The 27,415-nt window shown below is 42.5% G+C and overlaps 1 protein-coding gene across 2 annotated transcripts in view; it reads left to right on the plus strand.

The window, feature by feature from the left end:
- MSH3 (mutS homolog 3) overlaps positions 1–27,415 on the plus strand; it is a 240,024-nt gene that overhangs the window by 166,006 nt on the left and 46,603 nt on the right. For both annotated transcript variants that reach the window (XM_089693221.1, XM_089693222.1), the window contains 2 exons: positions 3,832–3,946; positions 17,531–17,688. In XM_089693221.1, coding sequence (XP_089549347.1) covers positions 3,832–3,946; positions 17,531–17,688 — 273 coding nt within the window. The remainder of the gene's footprint in view (positions 1–3,831; positions 3,947–17,530; positions 17,689–27,415) is intronic.

Raw genomic sequence — 27,415 nt, forward strand, 5'->3', positions numbered from 1 at the left:
TAATGTCATCGTGGCTAGGCTCATCAAACGGCCACAGCCCGCAATCCTGGAAGGAAGACCAGGCAAAGATAGAAGCCCTGTCAGCGATGATAGCACGCCGCTGGAGGGCTTCATTCTAAGGTAAGTCTTTCATAATGTGCTTATTATATGTTATTATTTTGCAGGGGACTTTTTTTGCTAGATTTTTTGGCGCTGTAAAGTAGATTCGAACCCTAACAAGCTGACATTTAGTTTGCTAAGGTACTGTCTATCACAAGAGATTTCCATGTATTTTTTTTTTCTTTATAAAAACACTGGGGTTGATTTAGTAAAGGCAAATATACTGTGCACTGCAAGTGCACCTGCAAGTGCTCTGGATCTGAGGGGAAACTCTGAAACTAGGGGCTTTGCTAATATCTATCATCCAATCATGTGCAAGCAAAATTGCTGTTGTTTTTTTTTTTTTTTTCTTGCATGTTATTGGGTATTCTTTGCAAAGTGAAACTTTACCTCAGTTACTAAGCTCTGGAGCAACTGCACTTGCAGTGCACAATATATTTGTCTTTAGTAAATCAACCCCACTGTTTTCGCATGTTTGATCTTTTTTTGCATCTCAGTGTTGCTGATCTCCTCCAGACTTTCCTATCAACATGCATCCACATCAGAGTCAGTGGCACCAGATTTCTTCAGCTTCTGGATGGTGACAATTTTGGGCCTTACCTGTGCAGAGTGTATTGACATGGGTGCTTATGGTCTTGAAGAATTTTCTGAGACACATATAATACTTCTTTAGTGTCTATAGGCGATTTTGCTAATAATTAAAGAGCTTGCGAAGTAAAAAATAAAGTGTGATTTTTATCACACAATGGCTTAAAATAACAATGTAAAGCATATCATGAACAGTTCCATGTATGTAAACCAGAAATATCAAAGCAGAAGCTTAAAGATGTGTCACCCTTATGCTCATGGCCGATTGTCTCATGTGCACTTCCATGTGGTGCTTGTCCTTCAGAGTCTTTAGGAAGAAACCGGAAGTAGAGACAGAAGTGACTAATTCTTGTCTTAGAGAATGCACCTGTTCCAGTCTGTCACTTCTGTAATTAACCATAGCATCTTTATGTTATGAGTGTGTGTGTCGCTTGAGAGTGTGTGTCGCTTGAGTGTGTGTGTCCCTGTCCGTCTCTTAGGATGCCTTTTTATGATGCTTGTATGCGTCATAATTCGTGATCTTAGAACCTTGTATGGCAAACAATACTGCTTAGCAGAGCAATTTCATTGAAGGGAGGGGACACTACATATATGGTCTTTTGATTGACAGGCCCATATGTAGTGAACATAAATTGACCATGTTACATCAGTCTGCTCATGTTTAAATAATATAAATTAAGAATGTATCTTTACAACATCTCAATAATGTTGTATAACCAGAAATCTATGTATGTAACAATATTACCAACTTATAAAACAAACTAAATACACACAGATACTATTAGAATATTTTATGTCATACTTATTCTCTTTTGGTTTAGTCCATGACTTTCTACACTAGAGTCTTTTAACCAGCTATGCCTTTTTATAGAATTCTCAGCTGGTAAGTTAGCCAACTCCTGGCTCAGCTTATATCTGAAGAAATTAACACTATCACTGGTTCAAGGCCATTCACACATATTAATATTAATTATGATTAATCCTAAAAACCAAATATTTTGCAAGCTTGCCATCAATATAATATAAGTGCCGAATTATGAATTTGATATAAATGTTTATCAGGTCTCCACCAGGGATGCATGTGACACAGAAGCACAATCAGGAGACAGTTGTCATCCCGTAACAGGGAGTGCCTGAATAATAAGTTTCATGATAGCTTTAAAAGGTATAAAGCCAGTAGATTTAAAAAAGACTGAAAACAATTTTAAAAATTACAGTAGCATGTTAAATTTTATGTGGCATTTTAGTGATTGGGTTTAATACTACTATAAGATGCTTACCAGGAATACAGCCTACTTGCCAAATGCTTCTGTTTTTATTCAATAATTATTGTAGTAGACTGATTCTCTATAGCCCCTTGGTTTAATAATTTGGTTATCTTGTTATGCAGGTCTCTTATATACAGAAAACTAAAAATGTAATACCAATACCAAGAAGCTTCTCTCAAAAACCATTCTGATAAAAGCCTACTTTGGGATTTTGAATATTATTTGTGGTACAAGACATACACTAATAATTTTCAAAGCTCAGACTTCAAGGAGTATATTTCCAGTGCCCATGTAAGGTATTCTTTGAATTCTGAGCACAAGAGAATCTAGAGAATTCAGGTTTAAGGGAAACACGCCATGAAAACAATAAAAGAAGCCATTGCTGAACTCCTAAAAGTGCTAATTGTGTCTCTCTGGTTTTGTTACCTGACTGTGTCACATGCAAGCATGAGGCAAATGGTCAAATCAAATTTCTCTCATCTCTGTACTTTTTCCACATACCTAAGCCAAAGCTTTAGCACAACATCCAAACAACTACCATTTTCGGGAAGTCAATGGCAGTCTTTTGATTTCTCTCATGATATGCTTCCTTGAAGGTAAATTGAGTAAAGTTCCTGATCTTAGCACAGTTGCAATGGTTGCTAAAGAGTAGCTCAAGGATTTGTTTAAAGGATAAGTTCACCTTTGAAAAAAATAAATACATAAATTCATATCTTTTTGTAGAGCTCTATGAATGAGTGATGCAGCCGTGTTGGCGGAGCCTGCATAGCTCTGTGTTTTCATGTTACACCCTGTATATGGGTGTAGCATGTTACAAAAGGTGAAATTATCCCCTAACTTGTTTCTAGAAGTGCTGTTTCTCAGTATACTAGCCCGGCTCCAAATTTCAAGCAAATTAAAAAAAAAAATAAGATTCCTAGCAATAGTTAAAATATTTTATCTCAGTGTTCTCTGCAAACTCACCAATTTTCAACCTTGTGCCAATCCTCTTTAGAGTGTTAGGCACTTGCCTCCTGGGGAGGTGATATTTCATCAAGTTGGCCTGGGCTTACAAGAGAATGCTGCAGAAAGTGGCACCATCTCTTTAGGTGCCACCCTTCCCTGCAGGGTTCAGGGTTTTTACAATGTCAGAGAAGAAAGAGGAGGCCCTGTGATGACTATACCATAGATCCACAGGAAAGGTGTGTGTATATAACATTTTTAAAGAAAATTTAGGAACCTGGAGTTGTGATTTTTACTTGTGATGTTCAGTGTTTATCTTTATTGCTGTATCCCTTGATGTTATTTATTACAAACCTGTCAAACTTTATTAAACATGTTATTCTAATTAATCTTAGAACCACAGCTTGTTTGAATCAACTTTTCAGAAATGTAAAGGAAAATGCAAAAAAAAAAAAAACCTTTTTTATTCAGCTGGTATAATTACTTGAACATATACTCATGACTTCTTAAAATCATCATTTCATTAGGAGTTCCTGCTCTTGTATAGATACATTTGTGTTGTTCAGATGAATGATTACAGAGGGCTCTGGGTGAGTGCTAACAAAGTTCTGATGCCTGGCAGAGCAGTAGCATAAACTGAAGAACTACAAGCTGTAAAAAGCACTACATTATAACACAGCAGGTGTGGATCTTTGGCAGGCAAAAAAGTTTGTTTTTGAAAGATACCTTGTAAGTTTTATACCTTGCATAAGCAAATGACATCTGTATTCTGATTAGTTGCTTCAGGCTACGCAGACATCTTTCTTATTTTTTGGTAAATCAAGTTGTATTACTGAAATGATGGACACTTTTACCTTATAAAATGTGCCAGAACTGTGAGATGCTATGTTATCTTAACAAAATAATGTAATTCTTAGTATAAATGTGTTTCCAGGCCTACGGTTCATGACCAGGGATGTGAAATAGTCATTAAAAATGGTCGACATCCTGTAATTGACTTACTTCTCCAGGAACAAAATCAATACGTTCCAAATAGTACCAATCTCTCGGTAAGTACAGATCCAATTTTTTTAGCCTCCTCCAAAAGAAAATGCTCTGTAGTTGTATTCATCAGTTAACATAAATATGTTGCAAATTCATCAATCAGTCTTGCTTTACTGATGCTGATATGTGCAAAGATAAGTACAAATTGTGTGAAATATCATTTCAGGTATCCAATCATGTGAAAAGCAAATTCTTTTGTATATAATCGCATGATTGGGTGTTCAAAGTGGACATAGTTAAACTTTATTAACTGAAGAATCTCAACTCCTTTACTAGATCAGCTTTGTGGTATAGTCCACAAATTCAATATTTTTAATATATTTTCCATGAGAACAGTCTCAAGTATAACAGTTACAGTGTACAAGACATCACAATGCATAACATAATTATACAATAATGTGATGTCATTTTAAGGTGTTATCCATACTTTTCAAGAAAAATGGTCAGCTGTAAAAATTTCCCTTTTGTAGGATGTAGTGTGGCAAAAATTATCACAGTAAAACACCCTTGTTATGTGTCTGCCTTGACACGGTAGATTTATCAAAATTATAGCCTCTGCCAACCAGTCTACAGCACGTGAACATGACAGCCTATAATGAAACTAACTGCAGCCAGTGAGGTTCCTGCCAACCTGCCTGATTTTACTGCACTTCATTGGGGAACAGATGTAACTGCAAACCAACAAGAAACTAAAGGGCGTTGCGTTGGGGAATGGAGCAAGAATTTTACTAAAGAATACCTGTATACAAAGGAAGAATAAATTTGTAAAGGATTCTACACTAACAGGGTTGCCTTGATCCGTATTTTGACTTTAATTGAAAGTTTCATTCTTCCAACCTCCTAGCTGGTCAGACTTGTCCTGGTCTTTGACGGGAGTGTAATGGCTTTTTACGAACCATCCCTAAATCACGTTTACCATTATGTACACTTCTTTTCCCCTTCGCTTATCTTCTCTTTTGTTATCTTTCTCTAGTTTCTCAGGGTATTAGACCCCCCTCTTACATGTATTTCTTTTTCTCCCCCTTTATCCATTTGGTCCATTTAGGTTTCAATAGGAAGATTTAGAAGGCATTGGGATACAACCCTTGGTTAACCTATTTTTTCATGAGCACTTTCATACGTGCAGTTGTGTTCTTACCTACCTGTAACATTGGAATGTACTGAACAAGTTTCTATGCATACCGGAACATTTACTCAGCTGTGCCAGAATTGCTATGATGTGTACCTTTTTTTTTTTCTTTTTTAAATGAGTTTTACAACACATAAAACAACTCTCCAGAAGGGGAAAACAAAGAGGATGAGAAAAAGATTCCCTATTATAACAGCTATACAGCCTAACTAGGCCTACATACAATTAAGCATACAGTATACAAATTATTTAATATCACAACTGTGGTGTTGTCAAAAACAGTTAAAGATACCAAAGATTGTACAGTTAAAGATAGTGAATAATTAGGGTCCTAGATCTACAGGAGCAGCTGTATGAGGATTTTCTATCCAACAACCCCATGCATTCTCAAAAAGCCAAGGGCGTTTACAAAGCTCATAGGTTAGCCTATATAAGGGGAGGTTACTATTAACCATAGTCTTCCAAGCCTCCAGCGACAGGGAAGGGGCACCGTTCCAGGATATAAGTATAGCTTTCTTTACATAAAAATAGAGAATCTACAACCGCTGTTTATTTTACTTGGATAGAGGTAAATCTCCAAAGATGCCCAAAAGTCTATTATTAGGGTGTAGAATATTGGGCAGACCCAAAGCAGAGTCAGTGGGGCAAATCCATAGGCAGTGAAGGAAATCTGCATTTGCTCCACAGCCCCTCAAGCAAGCTGGTGAGGAATGCAGGCCCAGTCTATGCAGTCTGGCAGGAGTAACTATGGCGAACAGTTTTACCTGACTAACACGGTCCTCAGAGGCTATAACTGACTTATTATAATAGTATTCACATTCAGACCCATCCCGACTCATCAAGTTTAAAATCTAGCAAAGTCCATTTCAGCTGAGCCTGTGCATATCTAGGACGGGCCTTCACACTTAGTGCCAAGTAATAGTCAGAAGTCAGTTTGTTGGCGTCTGAGGAACCAAGAAGTTTTTCTAAAGGAGACACACAGGTGGAATTAGTCAAGGAGTCAGATTGTTTCCAAGTGGCATGTCTGAGTTGGTAATAATAAAACAAATGGGCATCAGGAAAATGAAAATCAGCTTGTAATTGAGAGAATAATTTGAACTTTTGGCCTGCATAGAGTTGGTGCAGATACATAACCCCTTTAAGAGACCAGTGTTGAGGGTCTGGGATAGAAAAAAGTTCTAGAAGAGCAGGGTCATGCCATAGAGGGGTATTGGGAGAAGTGTGCCAAGTTGATTCCTGTAGCTTTTTTTGAGTTTTGGACAGAAATGTAAAGTAAGTATTGAGAATTGAAGTGCCTTCAGGGTAGGGACCTCATGTCTATATGCTAAATTATGTAAAGTTTCATATGAAGAAACAATAGTTGCTTCTACTCCAGGCATTACCTGGAGAAGGGATAAGCTAGACCTGTATATACACTAGTTAGAAGGCCAGTAGTAGTAGTAGTCCAGAAAAGCCAGAATGGACATGTGAGTAAAAAGTTTAAGAATCTCTAGGGCTACTCTGGGATGTTGTCATCGCCACAGAAAGTCCCGACAAATAGAATCTAGCTGTTTAAAAACAATCATAGAGATTCTACATGGGCAGTTAGCCACAGCATAGAGAAATTTAGGGAGGAAAATCATTTTGAGGAGGTTCACCCTGCCCATTAAGTCCAAAGGAAGATTCACCCATTGCCCAACCTTAGCTCGCAGGAGAGACACCAGAAGAAGCACATTGTTAGCAAGAGAAGAGCGTAGCAATGATATTATAGTCACTCCAAGGTATCGAGAGGAGTTCACTATCTGTAGACAAGAATCTGTGTGAACATGAGCCACTGCCTACGGGTCCAGAGGGAACAAACTGGACTTCTCCCAGTTAACCCGAAAGTCTTAATAATTGACAAAATCCTCCACAATATTCAATAAACATTTAAGCGAAGCACCAGGGTCAGCCAGGTATACCAGAGTGTCATCAGCATATAAAGAGAGAAGCATTCCTCCAGGGTCCCAACCGGCAGGCCAAGAAGGCCAGGAACAGATCTAATTGGGTGCTAATGACTTTACTGCTAGATCAAACAGCAAGGGTGACAATAGGCAACCCTGTCTAGTTTCTCTGTATATAGCAAATGAGTCTGAGATATGACTATTTACTCGGACCCTAGCTTTAGGTTCTGCATATAGTAGTTGAATGCAGGCTATAATACGGGGGGCCAGACCCAAATAGGTGAAGAATCTGAAAAAGATAGGGCCCACTCCACACTATCAAAAGCTGTTCGTGTGTTTAGAGACTCAACAACTCTCATAGCAGGAACTGCATGAGGATATTGAAGGCTATAAAAAAGGTGTCTTATATTCATCCTGGTAGACCGTTCCAGAATAAATCCTCCCTGGTCACTGCTGACTAATGTAGAAATCACCTCATTAATATGATTAGCTAGAACCTTCGCCAGTATTTTAACATCCGCTATGATCTGTACCTGATTTTGTATACCCATACCTTTCTTTAAATAAGTTTAAGAATTAAAATAAAAAAACAAAAAACATTTTCTTCTTCCAGGTATCACCCAAAATTGCAATAGCACTGTGTTAGCCTGAGTAGCTTTTGACAGCTCAGAAGGTCAATAATGTGCACATTTATTAATACATGAGGGCCTTAGTTTGTTGAATACAATCTAATATGGAGTTTATAGCGTATAGTGCTGGACCTTTCTGTGGACAGAAGAAAAATTGACTAATGACGTGTTCCGTTTTATACTGTAAGTTGCGTCAACTGGAATGATATTTGAAGTATTTCAAAAGTGACAGGCTGGTGTTATACAAAAAATTACCTAGACTGTAACACATAAATGCGCTTGGAGACTGCTTCTATACCCAGCGCCAAGCAATGACTTGCAAACAAAAGGGAAGCCATCAATTGGTTACCCGGGTCAGAGGGGCTTAATAGAGTACCTTATATGTTTTTCATAAAGTGCTAAAAACATGCCCATCGGATCCATATTGCATCTTTAAAAACCATATTGCATCTTTAAAAACATATTTATAGCAATAATGTGCATAACACTTATCCTGGGTAGTATTTGCCCCCAACCCTGGGGCTTATTTTAAACTGTTAACCAAGAATCAAGAGAGCCCAAATCTTGATGCATTTTAGAGACTTGCTCTTCCTCGGGGCCTATCTTTTGGACCTTTTAGAAATACAAAGCAAAATAAGCAAACTGATATCAAGACCCTATTCTTGTAAACGTTAGGTACTACATTACATCAAAGTCATATAATCACCACTGACCTGTGTAAAAAAAAAAAGGCTAAAACCACATGGTATGTGTGAGGCGACAGTGATCCCATAGGAGCACTGCATTAATACAGAAAAACAAACAAACAATACATACTACACAAGTAGTTTTTACTAAAACATTAATATCAGAGTAGCAGGGAAAAAGAATCCCTTGAGAGAGTACAACATATGGGCTACATTGTTGGCCAGAACTACAGAGGAAAAGGATTTGGGGGTACTTATTTCAGATGATTGAAAAATTAGCAAACTGTGACCAGGCAGTGGGGAAAGCAAATAGAGTTCTAGGATGCATTGCTAGAGGGGTCACCAGCAGGAGCAAGGAGTTCCTGGATCCCCTATAGATCATTTAATGGTTAAAGGTGGTTTAATGGTTAAATACATCAAGGGGAGGAATAAGGTTTAGGAGGGCGGTATTTTCAACATGAAACCAAAATCAAGAACACGGGGACATGACCTTAAACTGACAGGAGGAAAGTTCAAAACTAATCTCAGAAAGTACTATTTTACTGAAACAGTAGTTGATACTTGGAATAAACTTCCAGCAGAGGTAGTGAGCCAGTCAATAGTAAATAGCTTCAAACATGCAAGGGACAAGCATAGATCTATAGTCAGACAAAAAGGTTAAGAAAAAACACTGCCGTCTCTTTTCTATGTTTCTAACAGCAGACTAAAAGATGGCAAGGAGCACCATGGTCTGCTCATCCATCTTTGATATTGGATAGTCATTCTGCTGTGACATATAACACCTTCAATTGTTAATTTCCAAAAGTGAAGGTATATATCTTACCATGCAAGCGATCTTGTCAGTTTAACATCTAAACATAGTATGTTATCACAGCCAAGAAGCTTGTCTAGCATAGATGTACTCAATATACGTGGAGGTTATTTAAAGTAGGCTTTAGTAAATGCATTATCTGACATAATAGACTTTATCTTTGTCTGTAAAGTGCAAACTTGCCATTTATGTGTTTCTATTTCCATATTCATGTAGGCTTCCTGTAGAAATCTGTTGCTATGGAGAGGAGCAGCCTACATTTTTAATGCTTCACTTGCTTTTTAGTAAGGTTTGCAAAGTACTTCTTTTTTTTTTTAATCAGTTTTTAATGTAAAAAAAAAAGGTTTTGAATAACTTGCATCATTATGTGCACTCTGTAGTCATTTTTCATTGAAGCATTATCAACATTTAAATGTAAGTATATACTCTGTTTAAAAAAGAAAGTTGACGGGGCTACATTTGCTGGAGCTATCTTTAAAAGAAAACTTGTCAGTCTAAAAATGTGGCAGCTGTCATTGCTGGCTTCTCTTTTGAAAGTGTGTAAGTATTGTGCTGTAGTTTGTATCATTTCTTATGTACATGTTTGGCTCAGGAACAAGTTTGTCCTAGGGAACTGAAAAAAAAGGTGACTGTCCTTGAGCATCCCACATGGAAGAAAAAGACATTTTAAGTATATTTTAAAAATATTCTTCCCAAATATATTGACATATATTTGAAATAATACAATTTTGGCCATATTCAATATATTTAAAAAAAAAAAAAAAAAAAATATATATATATATATATATACAGTGGGGCAAAATAGTATTTAGTCAGCCACCAATTGTGCAAGTTCTCCCACTTAAAAAGATGAGAGAGGCCTGTAATTGGCATCATAGGTAGACCTCAACTATGAGAGACAAAATGAGAAAAAAAATCCAGACAATCACATTGGCTGATTTGGAAAGAATTTATTTGCAAATTATGGTGGAAAATAAGTATTTGGTCAATATCAAAAGTTCCTCTCAATACTTTGTTATATATCCTTTGTTGGCAATGACAGAGGTCAAACGTTTCCTGTAAGTCTTCACAAGGTTGGCACACACTGTCGCTGGTATGTTGGCCCATTCCTCCATGCAGATCTCCTCTAGAGCAGTGATGTTTTGGGGCTGTCGCTGGGCAACACGGACTTTCAACTCTCTCCAAAGGTTTTCTATGGGGTTGAAATCTGGAGACTGGCTAGGCCACTCCAGGACCTTGAAATGCTTCTTACGAAGCCACTCCTTCATTGCCCGGGCGGTATGTTTGGGATCACTGTCATGTTGGAAGACCCAGCCACGTTTCATCTTCAATGCCTTTGCTGATGGAAGGAGGTTTGCACTCAAAATCTCACGATAGATGGCCTCATAAATTCTGTCCTGTACATGGATCAGTCGTCCTGGTCCCTTTGCGGAGAAACAGCCCCAAAGCATGATGTTGCCACCCCCATGCTTCACAGTAGGTATGGTGTTCTTTGGATGCAACTCTGCATTCTCTCTCCTCCATACACGATGAGTTGTGTTTCTACCAAACAGTTCTATTTTGGTTTCATCTGACCATATGACATTCTCCCAATCCTCTTCTGGATCATCCAAATGCTCTCTAGCAAACTTCAGACGGGCCTGGACATGTACTGGCTTAAGCAGAGGGACACGTCTGGCACTGCAGGATCTGAGTCCCTGGCAGCGTAGTGTGTTACTGATGGTAGCCTTTGTTACGTTTGTCCCAGCTCTCTGCAGGTCATTCACTAGGTCCCCCTGTGTGGTCCCGGGATTTATGCTCACCGTTCTTGTGATCATTTTGACCCCACGGGGTGAGATCTTGCGTGGAGCCCCAGTTCGAGGGAGATTATCAGTGGTCTTGTATGTCTTCAATTTTCTAATTATTGCTCCCACAGCTGATTTGTTCACACCAAGCTGCTTGCCTATTGCAGATTCAGTCTTCCCAGCCTGGTGCAGGTCTACAATTTTGTTTCTGGTGTCCTTCGACAGCTCTTTGGTCTTCACCATAGTGGAGTTTGGAGTGTGACTGTTTGAGGTTGTGGACAGGTGTCTTTTATACTGATAACAAGTTCAAACAGGTGCCATTGATACAGGTAATGAGTGCAGGACAGAGGAGCCTCTTAAAGAAGAAGGTACAGGTCTTTGAGAGCCAGAAATCTTGCTTGTTTGTAGATGACCAAATACTTATTTTCCACCATAATTTGCAAATCAATTCTTTCCAAATCAGCCAATGTGATTGTCTGGATTTTTTTTCTCATTTTGTCTCTCATAGTTGAGGTCTACCTATGATGCCAATTGCAGGCCTCTCTCATCTGTTTAAGTAGGAGAACTTGCACAATTGGTGGCTGACTAAATACTTTTTTGCCCACTGTGTATATATATATATATATATATATATATATATATATATATATATATATATATATATATAAACACTGTATGTTGAAATGTGGTTTTTATATATTAAAAATATATAAAAAATATTTTTAAAAATACATTTTCAAATATATGTCTTTTAAAATACATTTAATGTACATTTTTAGAATGCATTTACCAATATATGTAAAAATACAGTAAAATGAAATGTTAAAAAAATTTGAATAATGTATTTAAAAAATATATATTTTTAAATATATGCCTTTTAGAACATATATTTAAATTAAAAATTTTTAGAATACATGTTAAAATATATTAGCGTAGGCCAATATATTGTAAATATATGTCACATATATATAATTTTTTTTCTACATATATTGGAAATATATTTCTCTTCCATGTGGGATGTACCTTCAAAAACAGGTCAGCAATGGCACTCCCCATAATTATATTGTGCTTAGTTTCCTTTTAGGCCTGGTTTACACCAATGCATTTTTTAGTGCTTTTTGTCAGATATGTAAATTATCTGCTACTTCAACAGGCGTCATCTCAGTAACTGGAGACAAATCTCTGAATACCTATTCAGTTGTTGAAGGATTTCAGTTGGTTTCTAACCTTCAAGATGTCTTTTCTGTCTGTGCCTAGAATATTTGCAAAGGATAACCAATCACATGCAAGGAGAATAAAAGAAACAGCATTTTTGCTTTCATGTGATTGGATGATAGAAAACAGCCGAGCTTCCCCTTCTTTCAGAGCTTCCCCTCAGGTCTAGAGCAACTGCACTTGTAGTGCACAGTATATTTGCCTTTAGTAAATCAACACCTGTAATGCCTATGAAATGTGTTGGCTTGGACCCTTTGTTTCTTCGGTAATTTTTAAAAAAAAGCATCGTTGCCCAGATGCCAGGAGCATGATTAGTGACTCATGTAATTTCTCCAGGCTAAAGGAACAGTCATCATCAGAGTCACAAGATATTCTGCTTAGAGCAAGATAAAAACTTGTTTGTGGGATTGAACGTGTTTATGACATCTAGTAATGTCACATTAGAAGATAAGAACCTGTTTAAAGATGTCTACTTGCTTAAGAAGTTAGAAGTCTTAAATTTTAGGGTAGATGAGAAGACGTTTCGGGTAGATAAGAAGCTGATCTGAAGCAAACGTGTGACTTTTCAGATAACAATTTTGATTCAATATGGTGGCTGGGCTTGACTCTGTTATCCTCATGGAACCTTTCTGCTATCTCCTCCTAGAGTGGGTGTGTCGCCCACCCACTTATGAAAAGCTGCCAGGAAAATGGTTTAAAAGCCGGGAGTCCAAACGGGATCGATTGGAAGCCCTCTAGTTGCCAGGGGACGCTCTGACGCTGGGACTCTTGCCAAGGCTATATGAGCTCATCGATTGGTCATTCTGTGATTCTATTTCATTCTGTAATGCTCACATTATTATTGGTGTGTGTTATTATGCAGACTGTGATATCCTCCTGTGTGTCGTGTGATAATAAAAGTGGAGGTTTTGACAGTGCAAGAATATTGCAGTTGGATTCTGTTATTTCTTGGAGTGCCAAGTGAATGCTATTATGTGCCAGGGCAGGTGTTCATTTGGTAGAGGGTCTTTCACATGTAGAGTATGTAATGGTGTAAATGCTGGTTAAAAGTACTTGTGTGTGACTACCTGTCGATTGTGTGTATATGACTTGCTTTTAGTTATTGCACTCAGCATTAACATTAAAACCCCAGAGTGTCTTACATCTTTCTTAGATACGGGTCTGCAGTTTTTTTGGTGGTAAAAAGCAACATGTATACATCTACCATTTGATCAAATGTGTTCTTTAAGATAAGTAATATACAATCTATAAGCTGAAGCTTCTATTAGTAATATGTATGTAAAGGAAAATATCATATATATATATATAGCCTGAATGCTTTGTCCTTAAGATGTAATTTTTGAATCACGTGTATTCAGATCGAATTGTTGCTATGTAGTACAGCAATGGTTTTTCTAGCCCCAGCTGACAATTTATGTGACAATCTAATGATAGCCTGTAACCTGTAATCTTTATTTGAAACAACATCAGTGAATGCCCTGAAGCTAAGTAGAAAGGTTCAGTGATGTAAACTGGCCTTGGGTATAGAGGACTAGATGTGTCAATACCGCTGTGCAGCACTAGCAAAACAACTGGTTTCAGCTCCTATCAGCTAAACAGAATTCCCATTTTCTTAACTTAAAGGCAAACTTTGTTTTTTTTTTCTGTTAGCATTTTAACAAAATATATTGCCAACATTTAAAAACAAATGGTAACATACATTCTTCACTTTACCCCTTCCAGAAAACCTAAGCAGCCTAAATGAAATGGCCCAATATTTATTCAATGATCTATCATGGGTACACGCACTCTTAGACTAGGTTCACACATTGCAATGAGTCACACCAAAGTAGTACAGGAACCATTTCCAAAATCGAGCTGTGCTGAGTTGCATTGATGTGAAAGGCACCATTGCAAACAATGTGATTTTCATTGTCATGCAATTCTGCATGACACACACGTGAAATCGCACTAGTGTGAATAGAGCCTTGCGTTGCAGTTTAAGCCTTCCCAAAATAAACAGATATTGTTTATTTTTGGAAAAGAAATAAACTATAGAAAAATAAATTTTTTAGTTTAGCGTCCATTTACTTTTGTAACAGATGAGCTGCCAAAATAAAATGGCTAAATATCTATTTATTAATCTATTTTGATTAATATCCCCATACTGCAGTAGTAATAATGGGATCAGCAGAAGGCGTGTGGAACTTGAATGGAGGAATGTACTGTATCTCTGTCATGTCCTGCTTTGCTGCTTTTCAGTGTGCCAAAGATCCCTAGCGATCACTGGTATATGCCAGACATCTAGCATACAGTGTGCTGCAAAAGACCCCACCAAATGTCTATTTGTACTTTTTTGTGTCTATAAAACGACAGATATTTACAGCCCCGAATTAATGAACACATGGCATATTACTAAACTTGTGCTATAGTGATTGTGTCTATGCTTTTTTTTTGTTAAACGTTTCACGTGCATATGAAATGCCTTTGTTAGAAAAATTACAATCATGGCTGATCCTAGCAATGCAGTCTCACTGTACTTCTGAATGCCTTGCATGAGAACTATCCCAGCATGCACTACTTAACTGCTTAAAATGTGGGAGATGCTTTGAGATTGTTTGCATGCTTATGAAGGTGAAAACTCAAGGTGAAACACATCCTTATCCTTGCTGCACTGCTTAGAAAATCACTGACCTGACACATGTAAGCTGGTCAGGGCTTGTTCCATGTTGTTGTGGATGTTTCCATGATTTGCAAAGTAGGAAAACAAAAATGGGGTTAAAACTAAGTAGATAGTTTGTGTGTGTGTAGCCTTTTTTTTTAATATTCATTTGGATAAAGGTGAACTCCATGTACGAAAAAAAATAGCATTTTTTTGCTTAAAAAAAAATTTGTTTCTTAGAGCCTATTTGGGACACAAAATTCAGAGACAGTTGGATTGTACTGCTCTCTCCTGGTTCTGCTCCTACTTTTCCCAATGCTCCTTCAGCATCACCTACAACACTGCCACCTCCCCCTCCCTCCCCCTCTCTGTTGGGGTCCACCAAGGCTCTGTCCTCGGACCCCTCCTCTTCTCCATCTACACCTCCTCCCTTGGCAAACTTATTCACTCCCACGGCTTCAGTTACCACCTCTATGCCGACGACACCCAAATTTACCTCTCCACCCCCCACCTCACCCCCTCACTCTCCGCCCGCATCGCCCACCTCCTAAACGACATATCAGACTGGATGTCGCTCCATTTCCTCAAACTTAACCTATCCAAAACCGAGCTCCTGGTCCCCCCCCCCCCTGCCCCCCCCATCCTCTCCATCACTACTAGCAATGCCACCATCTCTCCTACCCCACACGCCAAAGTCCTGGGTGTCACCCTGGACTCCCACCTCTCCTTCCTACCCCACATCCAACTGCTATCTAGATCTTGCAGGCTCCACCTCTACAACATCTCCAAGATACGCACGTTCCTCACCCCAGACACTACTAAACAACTCGTACACTCCCTCATCATCTCACGCCTGGACTATTGCAATTCCCTTCTCACTGGCCTACCCAAACGAACGCTATCCCCACTCCAGTTGATCCTGAACTCAGCGGCTAGACTCATCCACCTCACCAACCGCTCCACATCTGCCACCCCCCTCTGCCAATCCCTTCACTGGCTCCCGATTGCCCAACGCAACAAATTCAAACTGCTAACTCTGACCTACAAAGCCATCCACAATGCCGCCCCAAACTACATAACCGACCTGATACCCAAATACTACCCTACCCGTGCCCTCCGCTCCTTTCAGGACCTCCTACTCTCTAGCTCCCTGGTCTCTTCCTCCCACGCCCGATTGCAGGACTTCTCTAGGACTTCCCCCATCCTCTGGAACTCCCTACCCCAATCCATCAGACTGTCACCTACCCTCCTCACCTTCAGGCGCACCCTGAAAACTCTCCTCTTCAGAGAAGCCTACCCCAACCTCACCTAACACCTGACCTCACCTAACAACTAACCTCCTCCACTCCTCCCACCACTCCATCCCCCACAGCCATTTCCTCCTGTACCACTTTCCCCTCCCTCCTAGATTGTAAGCTCGAAAGAGCAGGGCCCTCGAACCCCTCGTGTATTGTATTGTTACTGTCTTGACTCATGTTCTGTCCCCCCTGCTACTGTACAGCGCTGAGCATACCCTTTGGCGCTATATAAATACTGTATAATAATAATAATTCTACAGCCACCTACAAACAGCATGCTTCAGTTTTTTGCTACTATTCCAGGAGGATAAATGTCTTTTCTCTACTGAGAAAAGTTGGACTTATGTATTAGCTACTTTCTCCTTTTCAAGATTGTCTACAAAGACTGAATTTTTGTAGACATTCTATTTGAGTTTTATATATTGACTTTTAATGCAAACTGCTAATAGCTATCTCGAGTTTTCTCAAGTTTCTTTTTCAAGATAGTTTTTTCTTCAGTCAAGTCTTCTTCTACATATTGCTGAGCTGGGCTCAGTATGCAACTCTCTGGATTAGCATATCCTTAGCAAGGATATACCCTTATATTGGGGTATACACAGATCCTGCTGGACCTAGGGCTTGCCTGGACTGTGACAATTGGGCACTGGACTCTGCTTGTGGCGCTATCCAGACCTTTGTGCACTGTGTTAATTACAGAGTGCTTTCCAGATCCATAGCCATGTCACAGGCTTTCGTGTGACCCAGTCTCTGAAGACTCTTTGATGCTGCATGTTTGGTGCGGTAAAATAAACACACCAGAAATGTACCCCTGCATTGAAATCAATGGAAAACGCTTAAAAAAATTTAAAAAAAGTAGCAAAGACTCACCCACAGGTTACGTTTTTGAGTCACATGGTTTTTTTTCACAGGTGAAAAACGCACCATAAATGCGGCAAAAACGCATTTTTCTGTGTTTTTGCAAAGGAGCATTGTGAAAGTAGCCTAACCTTCATTACCAGATGAACCTTAGCACTACCCTACCCTGGGCTGGCAACTTTCAAATGGAGATGGAAGTGGAAAGGTATTTGCCTTGTCTGTTCAGCATTAAACTACAAAAAAAAAAGTTTTGTGAGATTATATTAGACTTTTGTTATAGTTTTATTTTTGAGTTCTGGCCTTAAGAGTATTTTTTTTATTTTTTGCTCTTAAATGTGACTTTGAATATCAGCATAGGTACTGTACAGCTGTGCTAAACATAAGTGCCCATAAACCTAAGGATTTGGAAAGCTGGAAAATGATAGCTGAGTTGTGATTTTCTCTTTATTAACATGTTCAGCACAGTTGGGTGTCTGTTCATTTAAACCTTAGTTCTCCCTATCCTGGGCCTCATGTTTGAAAATGTCTGTTTAAGTTTCCATCAGAACTGCCTGTGTGTTAAAAAAATCATGGTTTTAATTGCTGGAATAATAAATCATGGCTTTCCAACTTTCTGCAGGCAAATATGGAAAGAGTAATGATAATCACTGGACCTAACATGGGTGGAAAGAGCTCATACATCAAACAGGTGGCTCTCATAACAGTCATGGCACAGTTGGGCTCCTATGTCCCGGCAGAAGAAGCCTCTATTGGTATTGTGGATGGAATCTATACCAGGTATAGTACACCTTCTGCTCTATATCAGCATAGTGAAGACCAATGATTAAAGTACTTTTTTTTCTTTTTATTTTGGATAGAGTAAGGGAGGGTTAAAACCCCTGTAATTTTTTTGCATCTTAGTCCCAATGAGAAGATTTACCTTCAATTCCTCCCTCATATCCCAAATGGGAAATGAGGGAAAATCTCTGCAAATTAAGGGAATCTCTTAGGGGTCACCAGAACTAGTGTACCCATTTGAAGATTTCAAAATAGATTTACTACATGGTCTGTCATCATTACAGAGTTTTGTAAATATAGGTGCAATTATAGTGTGAATTTTATTTAGAAGAGAACTCTAGCCTTTATCTATGTAGTCCTGATGCAAATACGTCTGATTCTGGTGTGAACTGCTTCGAGTCCTGAGGAGAGCAACACCAAAAATGCTTAATCTGAATCATTTAAAATAAACACAGGGGTTGGACAAAATTATGGAAACACTACATGATTTGCTGGTGTGAAAGTGAAGACATGATTTGAGTTGAAAGTGGAAGTGATGTAACATTCTTTTGCTTCTTCTGTGTAATGAGACACCTAGCTAACATTTGGGAAACCTTACTTTCGTCATTCACTGCGTACGCTGCTAGAAATATGGAGTCATGTCAGAGCTCACTGGGCTTCAAAGAGGGCAAATTGTTGGTGCCCGCTTAGCTGGTGCCTCTGTGACTGAAGTTGCCAATTTATTTGTCGTGTCATGAGGTACAGTATGAAAGGTTATGACGGCATATACAGTTTTCGGGAAAACTTTGTCAGATAAGCATGGTCAACTTGACCAAAAGAGACAGAAGCCTGTGTCAAACCACTAGAGACTGATATTAATGCTCATATGAGGAGAGAGTGATGCAACACTCATAAATGAAAGACTGTAATATGGTCCTAGGAATCGAGCTTCACACTGTCGCTAACCACTGGATGTGTTTACGTGTGGCAAACACTGTCCTAAGTTTACAAGCAGGACTGTCTTGTGCCAATGGGCAGCCATATCTTGGTATTCTGCCCCATCATCACTTTGAAAGGTAGAGTAATTGCCAGCAAATGTGTACAAATTTTAGCTGACCATGTGCACCCCATTGTTTCCCGAAGACAGTTCATTTGCCAAGACAATAATGCTCCGATTCACACAGCTGCTATTGTAAAATCATGGTTTGACAAGTATGCAGACAAAGTCTCGCACCTTCCCTGGGCGCCGCAGTCACCGAACCTCAATATCATAGAGCTGCTATGGTCAATTTTGGAGAACAAGGTTTGGGCTTGTTTTCCTCCTCCGATATCAGATTCCATTATCCACCATCCAAGATGTATGTTTGTCAATTCCCAGGAGAATTCAGGCCTTCTTTGATGCTAATAGGGTCCTATACCTTATTAGGTTATTAGGTAATGATTTGCCTTACCTTTCCCAAAAAAGATTGTAACTACTGTGGAGTATATATTGTCAGAATTATCTCAAAGCATTGCTAAGATCAATTCTAATGATAACTGCTTTAAATTACTACTAAATGCTCTTGTATGATTGTTCGAACCAGGGGTATTGAATTAAAATTCACGTGGGACCGGTCAGTAATATTTTCTTCCAGCAGGGGTCAAAAGCTTATGTTAGTGTTATGACTCAGATCCTTCACATCACAGCCCTGCCCCCACCCCCTTTACATCTAAAAGGGGTCAATATAAAACCAGGCTTATGCTCAACCTCATTATATCAGATCTATAGTGTATCCCTAGATGAGTGAGAGACCCAGAAAACCGCTTGACACATGTAAAGATTAGAATGAAAATAATTCTTTATTGAAAAACCTAGACTATACAAAAACCTACTGTCTAATTGACAAAACCATAATTTGCCAATTAATAAAAAACCCAACCATAGCAGCTACGGGAAAAATTACTTTGCATCACCTCCCAATAAAGAATAAATACATGGACGAAATCCTGACAGATATATTTGCCCCAACTGGGGGGCATAGTCCATAAGAACTATATAACTATATCACATGAAAAAGACCTCCATATTAGTATCAGAAAATAGAGCACTTCTTATGGCTAAATGATCGCTCAGAGCCCATAGTGGATATTTGTAACTAAATGTGTTGTAGAACTGATCCACATGTGGGCAATACAAATCCAGAGCAAAGAGTGCACATATCTTCATATATGTATGTAGCTTATAGCATGCCATGTTGGTAATTCGATCTTTATATGAAGGTTCTTCAAACTGTATGGAATAATTGCCTAATGGGAGAGCCACCAGCTTGATGGGATACTGGAAGACCCCCATGGAAAGGTGCACATACCACATGTGTTCTTATATATTACTTGTGGTCTAGCACCTTAAATTATCCCCTATTGGCAAATAAAGCTTCATGAAAGGTTCTTCCAACTGTGTGAAGCTTGTAGGAACCTAATAAGGGAACCACCAGCCTGATCAATGAAAGTTCCTAGCCATAGAGTGTTCACGTCAAGTGCTACTTAGCCACCCAACTGAGTGCTTGAGACATCTAAACTGTTCTCATGAATTATGGTGATCCATAAGTTTTGTGTCCTAGAGCCCCATTAACTATAGATGGAGGAGATAGGGAGGGAGAGACATCCTAACAGCTGAGCTAATGGGAGAAGGGGTGGAATGCTTACCAGTTTTTACAGTCACACTGGCTGCTTTAGAAGTAAATGTCAATCAATACGAATGCTTGTAAATGTGTTTAAAATGGCCGCCATTGGTGCCAAAATGGCAAAATGTACTGGTGTAAATAAACGTTGCAGTGTAATCATGCCTGACATGAATTTATGTCACAACGCAAATTAACTTCATGACGTCATCACACACGACGTGATGTCACGATGCAACGTACAATGACGTCACTGCGCATATGCAGTGTATGCAGCGGCAGTCATGCCCACACCTAACCATATTAAGATAAAATTACAATAGATGTCCCCAAATTCCATCACACACCATATAATAAGCAAAACAAAATGTTTTTACTATGAGACATCAGGTTACTATACAGTATATACAGAAAATAATTATTTGATCCCCTGCAGATTTTGCAAGTTTGGCCACTTACAAAGAAATTAAGGGTTTATAATTTTTACCAAAGGTGTATTTTAAATGATAGAGACAGAATATCAACCATAAATCCAGAAAAAAACATGATACAAATGTTATAGATTGAGTTGCAGTTCAGTGAGTAAAATAATTATTTGATCCCCTACCAAACAACAGTAATTTTGGCTCCCACTGACTGGCTATGTGCTCATGTGGTACACAGATTAGTCCTGTCAATTTTAGAAGGTGCCCCTAACAACTCATTAAGTGTATTAAAAACTCTTGTCCACAGAATCTCATTCTTCTAGGGATGCACCGATACAGGTTTTTTCAGTGCATCCCTAGAAGAGTACCGATACTTTCGGTCAAATACTCGCCGATACCGAGTACCGAACCTTCGCTGTAAAGCACAGGAATTTCAACACGAAGAATAGCATGTCAGTCCTGTCCAAATCGCATGCAGTTTCCCCACTGCTCCTGTGTGAATCCAGTCTTGTCTTAGCCCAAGTTCACACAGGAGCAGTGCAGGAAACCTCTCTGCAGGCATCTTATGCTGAGTGTCAGTGGTAGGAGAGGAGAGAAAGCGGCGGGGATTTGAAATTGATTTGAATTGGATGAAGGGGGGGAGGAGAGAGGACACACATGCAGCTAATTGGCGCAGCCGTGGTGATCCGGACAGGGCTTTCATTTTGTCCAGATCCAGTCTGCCATTTAGTGATTCCTGGTCTAAACAATTACCAAATCCATATAACAAAAACAAAGTGAGGCACTCTAGGAACTACATAAAGAATAGGTGCAAAATAAAACACTAAATAATAGTGCTATAACATTCTATTAAAAAAACAATATTCTCAAACTGTGTGTGCAAGTCATCCAAAAACAATAAAATTCAGTCCCATACACCATACAATCTTATAAGAAGGTGAAAGAAAATTCTTCCAAATCCTTAAAAAGGTTCACACTGTGTCCACTATTGATGCAAACCCAAAGTGCTCACCACCAAAACCTCTTGGGGTGTCCTCTCACTTGATTTGATGGACTCCACTTGCATAAAGAGATCAGACTCGCTTTTGCAAAGAGATATATCACAGATCATGTCCATGGTACTCTTCATGATGACCATTATACTCCCCAGCAGGAATATCATGGAAAGCATGAAGGGAGAGGGACCAGAAGTGCAGCCTGCAAACCACTTTTATTAAAAAAAATATATATATATACAGGTGAAACTCGAAAAATTTGAATATCGTGCAAAAGTTCATTTATTTCAGTAATGCAACTTAAAAGGTGAAACTAATATATGAGATAGACTCATTACATGCAAAGCAAGATAGTTCAAGCCGTGATTTGTCATAATTGTGATGATTATTACTTAGTGTTAGGAATGGACTGGCCAGCAATGGTGGGACTCACCTGCCTTTTGATCTGCAGTACCAGGGCTGGCCAGCGGGTGCTCCCAGCAATCAGAGACTCAACCTTTCAGCCAGCTACACCTGGAACTGATGATGCTGGGGTATTTAAGGGATGGCCAGACCCACAGACTCTGCCTTGGTGTTGTGTTTGTCCTGGGCCCTGTATCTGTCCTGCATCCTGTTTCTGTCCCTCTGCCTGACCCTCTGTACTACGCTGCTTGTTACCTGTTTTGATCTCTGGCTTGTGACCCTGACCATCCCTCTGCCTGACCCTTTGTACTACGCTGCTTGCTACCTGCTGAACCTGGCCTGTGACCCCGACCATTCTCCGCTTGCTCCCCCTGTACCTACCTGCCCAATTGATATTGACCCGGCCTGCCTGACAACGCTTGCTTGTATGTACTGTTATCTGTGGGTGGTTTGGTTTGTTTGCACTGTATTATGTTTAGTATTGCACTGCGTTTATGTTTGTATGGTTAGTGTTAATAAATTGTATTGTTTATCACATATCTGAAGTCTGCGTTTCCCTGCATCAGTCACACACCTCTGGTCATACCTGGGAGCCCTGACATTACACCAAGGCCAATCCTGACCAGAAGTGGCTGCACAGGGAAGCCATCTTGGCTTGTTGATGGGAAGGATGGATCTTGATGAGGTTGAATATTTATATCTGCTAGTGTTTGATGACAGGGAGTATGCTTATCAGACTCTGAAGGAGTATCCCCGGGATGAACTGCTAGAATGTATACGGCTCGCTCATGTTCTAGTAGATCAGGGCACAGAGTTCTCTGAGGTGCAGCCTTTGATTGAGGTTTGTGCTGAGTTGGTTTCATCTGGTTCCCCCGAATGCAGGGATGAATTTTTGCCACCATTTAGTGCAGACCAGGTAGAGTCCCTGGTGTCGTTATTAGAGGATGATGTGGGTTACTTTCTGGAGCGTTATTCCACATGTTCACCACAGACACTAAGAGATTGTATAAACGCAGTGCAGTCATTGGTCAGACAGGCTTTGTGTAAGCTCAGCTTTGTTCAACCCATACTGCAGACATGGACAGACTTGTTGCACCCAGCCTCAGTCAGCTTACAAAGACCCAGTCCTGCTTCTAATCTATTTCCTCAAAACTCTATTCCTGCATTCCCAACAGCTCCTCCTGCCCTGCTATCTACCGCATGTCAGTACCCTGTTCCCACTCGCTGCACCTATCCTGCCTTTAACCCTGTAAAAGAGCCCTCTGTAGCAACCGCTCCCTCTCCTGTTCCATCCTCCAGTTCTTCTCTGTCTCCAGCTGCTCCATTCGTTTGCAGACCTGCGTTTACTTGCAGTGCTCCAGTAGTTAAAACCAGAAAAAAGCGAAAATTCTTTCCAACCAATACCATCCTGCCAGTATCCAAACCGGTGAGCCTGCCTTCCGTGGTTCAGCCTGAAGCCTCTACTCAGCCTGAAGCCTCTACTCAGCCTGAAGCCTCTACTCAGCCTGATGCCTCCACTCAGCCTGAAGCCTCTACTCAGCCTGAAGCCTCTACTCAGCCTGAAGCCTCTACTCAGCCTGAAGCCTCTACTCAGCCTGAAGCCTCTACTCAGCCTGAAGCCTCTCTTCAGCCTGATGCCTCTCTTCAGCCTGATGCCTGTATGCAGCCTGATGCCTCTCTTCGGCCTGATGCCTCTCTTCGGCCTGATGCCTCTACTCGGCCTGATGCCTCTACTCGGCCTGATGCCTCTACTCGGCCTGATGCCTCTACTCGGCCTGATGCCTCTACTCGGCCTGATGAACTGATCCAGCCTGACGATCCTATTAGGCCAGTTGACTCGATGCCCGCTGTTGATCCAGATGATCCGGTACCTGATCCGGTGCCCGCTGTCGAGCCAAATGACCTGATGCCTGGTGACCCAGTGCCCGCTGTCATACCTGGTGACCCGATGCCCGCTGTCGAGCCAGACAATCCGGTACCTGATGACCCGGTGCTCACTGTCGTGCCTGTTGACTCGGAGCCCACTGCCTTGCCAGATGACGCGGTGCCCGCTGTCGAGCCAAATGACCTGATGCCTGGTGACCCGATGCCCGCTGTCCAGCCAGACGATCCAATGTCTGACCCAGTGCCAGCGGTCATCCCAGTTGACTCGGAGCCCACGGTTGTGCCTGGTGACTCGGTGCCCGCCGCCCCGCCTGGGGGCCTGAGACCTGTCGTTCCGCCTGGGGGTCCGGCGCCCGCCACTCCGCCTGAGGGTCCGAGACCTGTCACTCCGCCTGGGGGTCCGGCGCCCGCCGCTCCGCTTGAGGGCCCGAGACCTGTCGCTCCTCCTGGGGGTCCGGCGCCCGCCGCTCCGCCTGAGGGCCCGAGACCTGTCGCTCCGCCTGGGGGTCCGGCGCCCGCCGCTCCGCCTGAGGGCCCGAGACCTGTCGCTCCACCTGGGGGTCCGGCGCCCGCCGCTCCGCCTGAGGGCCCGAGACCTGTCGCTCCATCTGGGGGTCCGGCGCCCGCCGCTCCGCCTGAGGGCCCGAGACCTGTCGCTCCATCTGGGGGTCCGGCGCCCGCCGCTCCGCCTGAGGGCCCGAGACCTGACGCTCCTCCTGGGGGTCCGGCGCCCGCCGCTCCGCCTGAGGGCCCGAGACCTGTCGCTCCATCTGGGGGTCCGGCGCCCGCCGCTCCGCCTGAGGGCCCGAGACTTGTCGCTCCTCCTGGGGGTCCGGCGCCCGCCGCTCCGCCTGAGGGCCCGAGACCTGTCGCTCCGCCTGGGGGTCCGGCGCCCGCCGCTCCGCCTGAGGGCCCGAGACCTGTCGCTCCATCTGGGGGTCCGGCGCCCGCCACTCCGCCTGGGGGTCCGGCGCCCGCCGCTCCGCCTGAGGGCCCGAGACCTGTCGCTCCGCCTGGGGGTCCGGCGCCCGCCGCTCCGCCTGGGGGCACGATGCCCGTCGCCCCGCCTGGGGGCCCGGTGCCCGTCGCCCCGCCTGGGGGCCCGGTGCCCGCCGCCCCGCCTCGGGGCCCGGTGCCCGCCGCCCCGCCCGGGGGCCCGGTGCCCGCCGCTCCGCCCGGGGGCCCTGTGCCCGCTGCTCCGCCCGGTGGCCCGCTGCCTGCCGCTTCGCCTGGTAAACCGATGTGCCTCTGCCCGGAGTCCTGCCCGATGTGCCTCTGCCCGGAGTCCTGCCCGATGTGCCTCTGCCCGGAGTCCTGCCCGATGTGCCTCTGCCCGATGTGCCTCTGCCCGGTGTGCCTCTGCCCGGTGTGCCTCTGCTCGGAGTCCTGCCCGATGTGCCTCTGCCCAATGTGCCTCTGCCCGGAGTCCTGCCCGATGTGCCTCTGCCCGATGTGCCTCTGCCCGATGTGCCTCTGCCCGGTGTGCCTCTGCCCGATGTGCCTCTGCCCGGTGTGCCTCTGCTCGATGTGCCTCTGCCCGGAGTCCAGCCCGGTGTGCCGCTGCCCGGAGTCCAGCCCGGTGTGCCGCTGCCCGGAGTCCTGCCCGGTGTGCCAGTCTTTGATATCCCGCCAGTTACCAGACCCGGGCGGTGGAACATTTTGCCCAGCTAGGACTGTTTGGAGCGTCCTGAGGCCGCTCCTTGGGGGGGGGTACTGTTAGGAATGGACTGGCCAGCAATGGTGGGACTCACCTGCCTTTTGATCTGCAGTACCAGGGCTGGCCAGCGGGTGCTCCCAGCAATCAGAGACTCAACCTTTCAGCCAGCTACACCTGGAACTGATGATGCTGGGGTATTTAAGGGATGGCCAGACCCACAGACTCTGCCTTGGTGTTGTGTTTGTCCTGGGCCCTGTATCTGTCCTGCATCCTGTTTCTGTCCCTCTGCCTGACCCTCTGTACTACGCTGCTTGTTACCTGTTTTGATCTCTGGCTTGTGACCCTGACCATCCCTCTGCCTGACCCTTTGTACTACGCTGCTTGCTACCTGCTGAACCTGGCCTGTGACCCCGACCATTCTCCGCTTGCTCCCCCTGTACCTACCTGCCCAATTGATATTGACCCGGCCTGCCTGACGACGCTTGCTTGTATGTACTGTTATCTGTGGGTGGTTTGGTTTGGTTTGTTTGCACTGTATTATGTTTAGTATTGCACTGCGTTTATGTTTGTATGGTTAGTGTTAATAAATTGTATTGTTTATCACATATCTGAAGTCTGCGTTTCCCTGCATCAGTCACACACCTCTGGTCATACCTGGGAGCCCTGACACTTAGAGTTCATGAAAACCCCAAATCCACAATCTCAGAAAATTAGAATATTACATGCAATCAATAAAACAAGGATTGTACATAGAACAATATCGGACCTCTGAAAAGCATAAGCATGCATATGTACTCAGTACTTGGTTTGGGCCCCTTTTGCAGCAATTACTGCCTCAATGCGGCGTGGCATGGAAGCTATCAGCCTGTGGCACTGCTGAGGTGTTATGGAAGACCAGGATGCTTCAATAGCGGCCTTCAGCTCTTCTGCATTGTTCGGTCTCATGTCTCTCATCTTTCTCTTGGCAATGCCCCATAGATTCTCTATGGGGTTCAGGTCAGGCGTGTTTGCTGGCCAATCAAGCACAGTAATCCCACAGTCATTGAACCAGGTTTTGGTGCTTTTGGCAGTGTGGGCAGGTGCCAAGTCCTGCTGGAAAATGAAGTCAGCATCCCCATAAAGCTTGTCTGTGGAAGGAAGCATGAAGTGCTCCAAAATCTCCTAGTAGACGGCTGCATTGACCCTGGACTTAATGAAGCACAGTGGACCAACACCAGCAGATGACATGGCTCCCCAAATCAACACAGACTGTGAAAAGTTCACACTGGACTTCAAGCATTGTGTAGTGTGTGCCTCTCCATTCTTCCTCCTTATTCTGGGTCCTTGGTTTCCAAATGAGATGCAAAAGTTGCTCTCATCAGAAAAGAGGACTTTGGACCACTGAGCAACAGACCAGGTCTATTTTTCTTTAGCCCAGGTAAGACGCTTCTGACGTTGTTTGTTGTTCAGGAGCTGCTTGACAAGAGGAATACGACATTTGAAGCCCATGTCCAGGATCCGTCTGTGTGTGGTGGCTCTTGATGCACTGACTCCAGCCTCAGACCACTCCTTGTGAAAGTCCCCAACACTTTTGAATGGCCTTTTCCTGACAATCCTCTCCAGGCTGCGGTCATCCCTGCTGCTTGTGCACCTTTTTTTTCCACACAACTTTCTATTAATGTGCTTTGATACAGGACCTTTTCACAATATTCTAATTTTCTGAGATTGTGGATTTGGGGTTTTCAT

This window comes from Staurois parvus, unplaced genomic scaffold, assembly GCF_062004578.1.
Source record: "Staurois parvus isolate SC_StPar_1 unplaced genomic scaffold, SC_StPar_1.0 ptg000618l, whole genome shotgun sequence".
NCBI classification, from domain to species: domain Eukaryota; kingdom Metazoa; phylum Chordata; class Amphibia; order Anura; family Ranidae; genus Staurois; species Staurois parvus.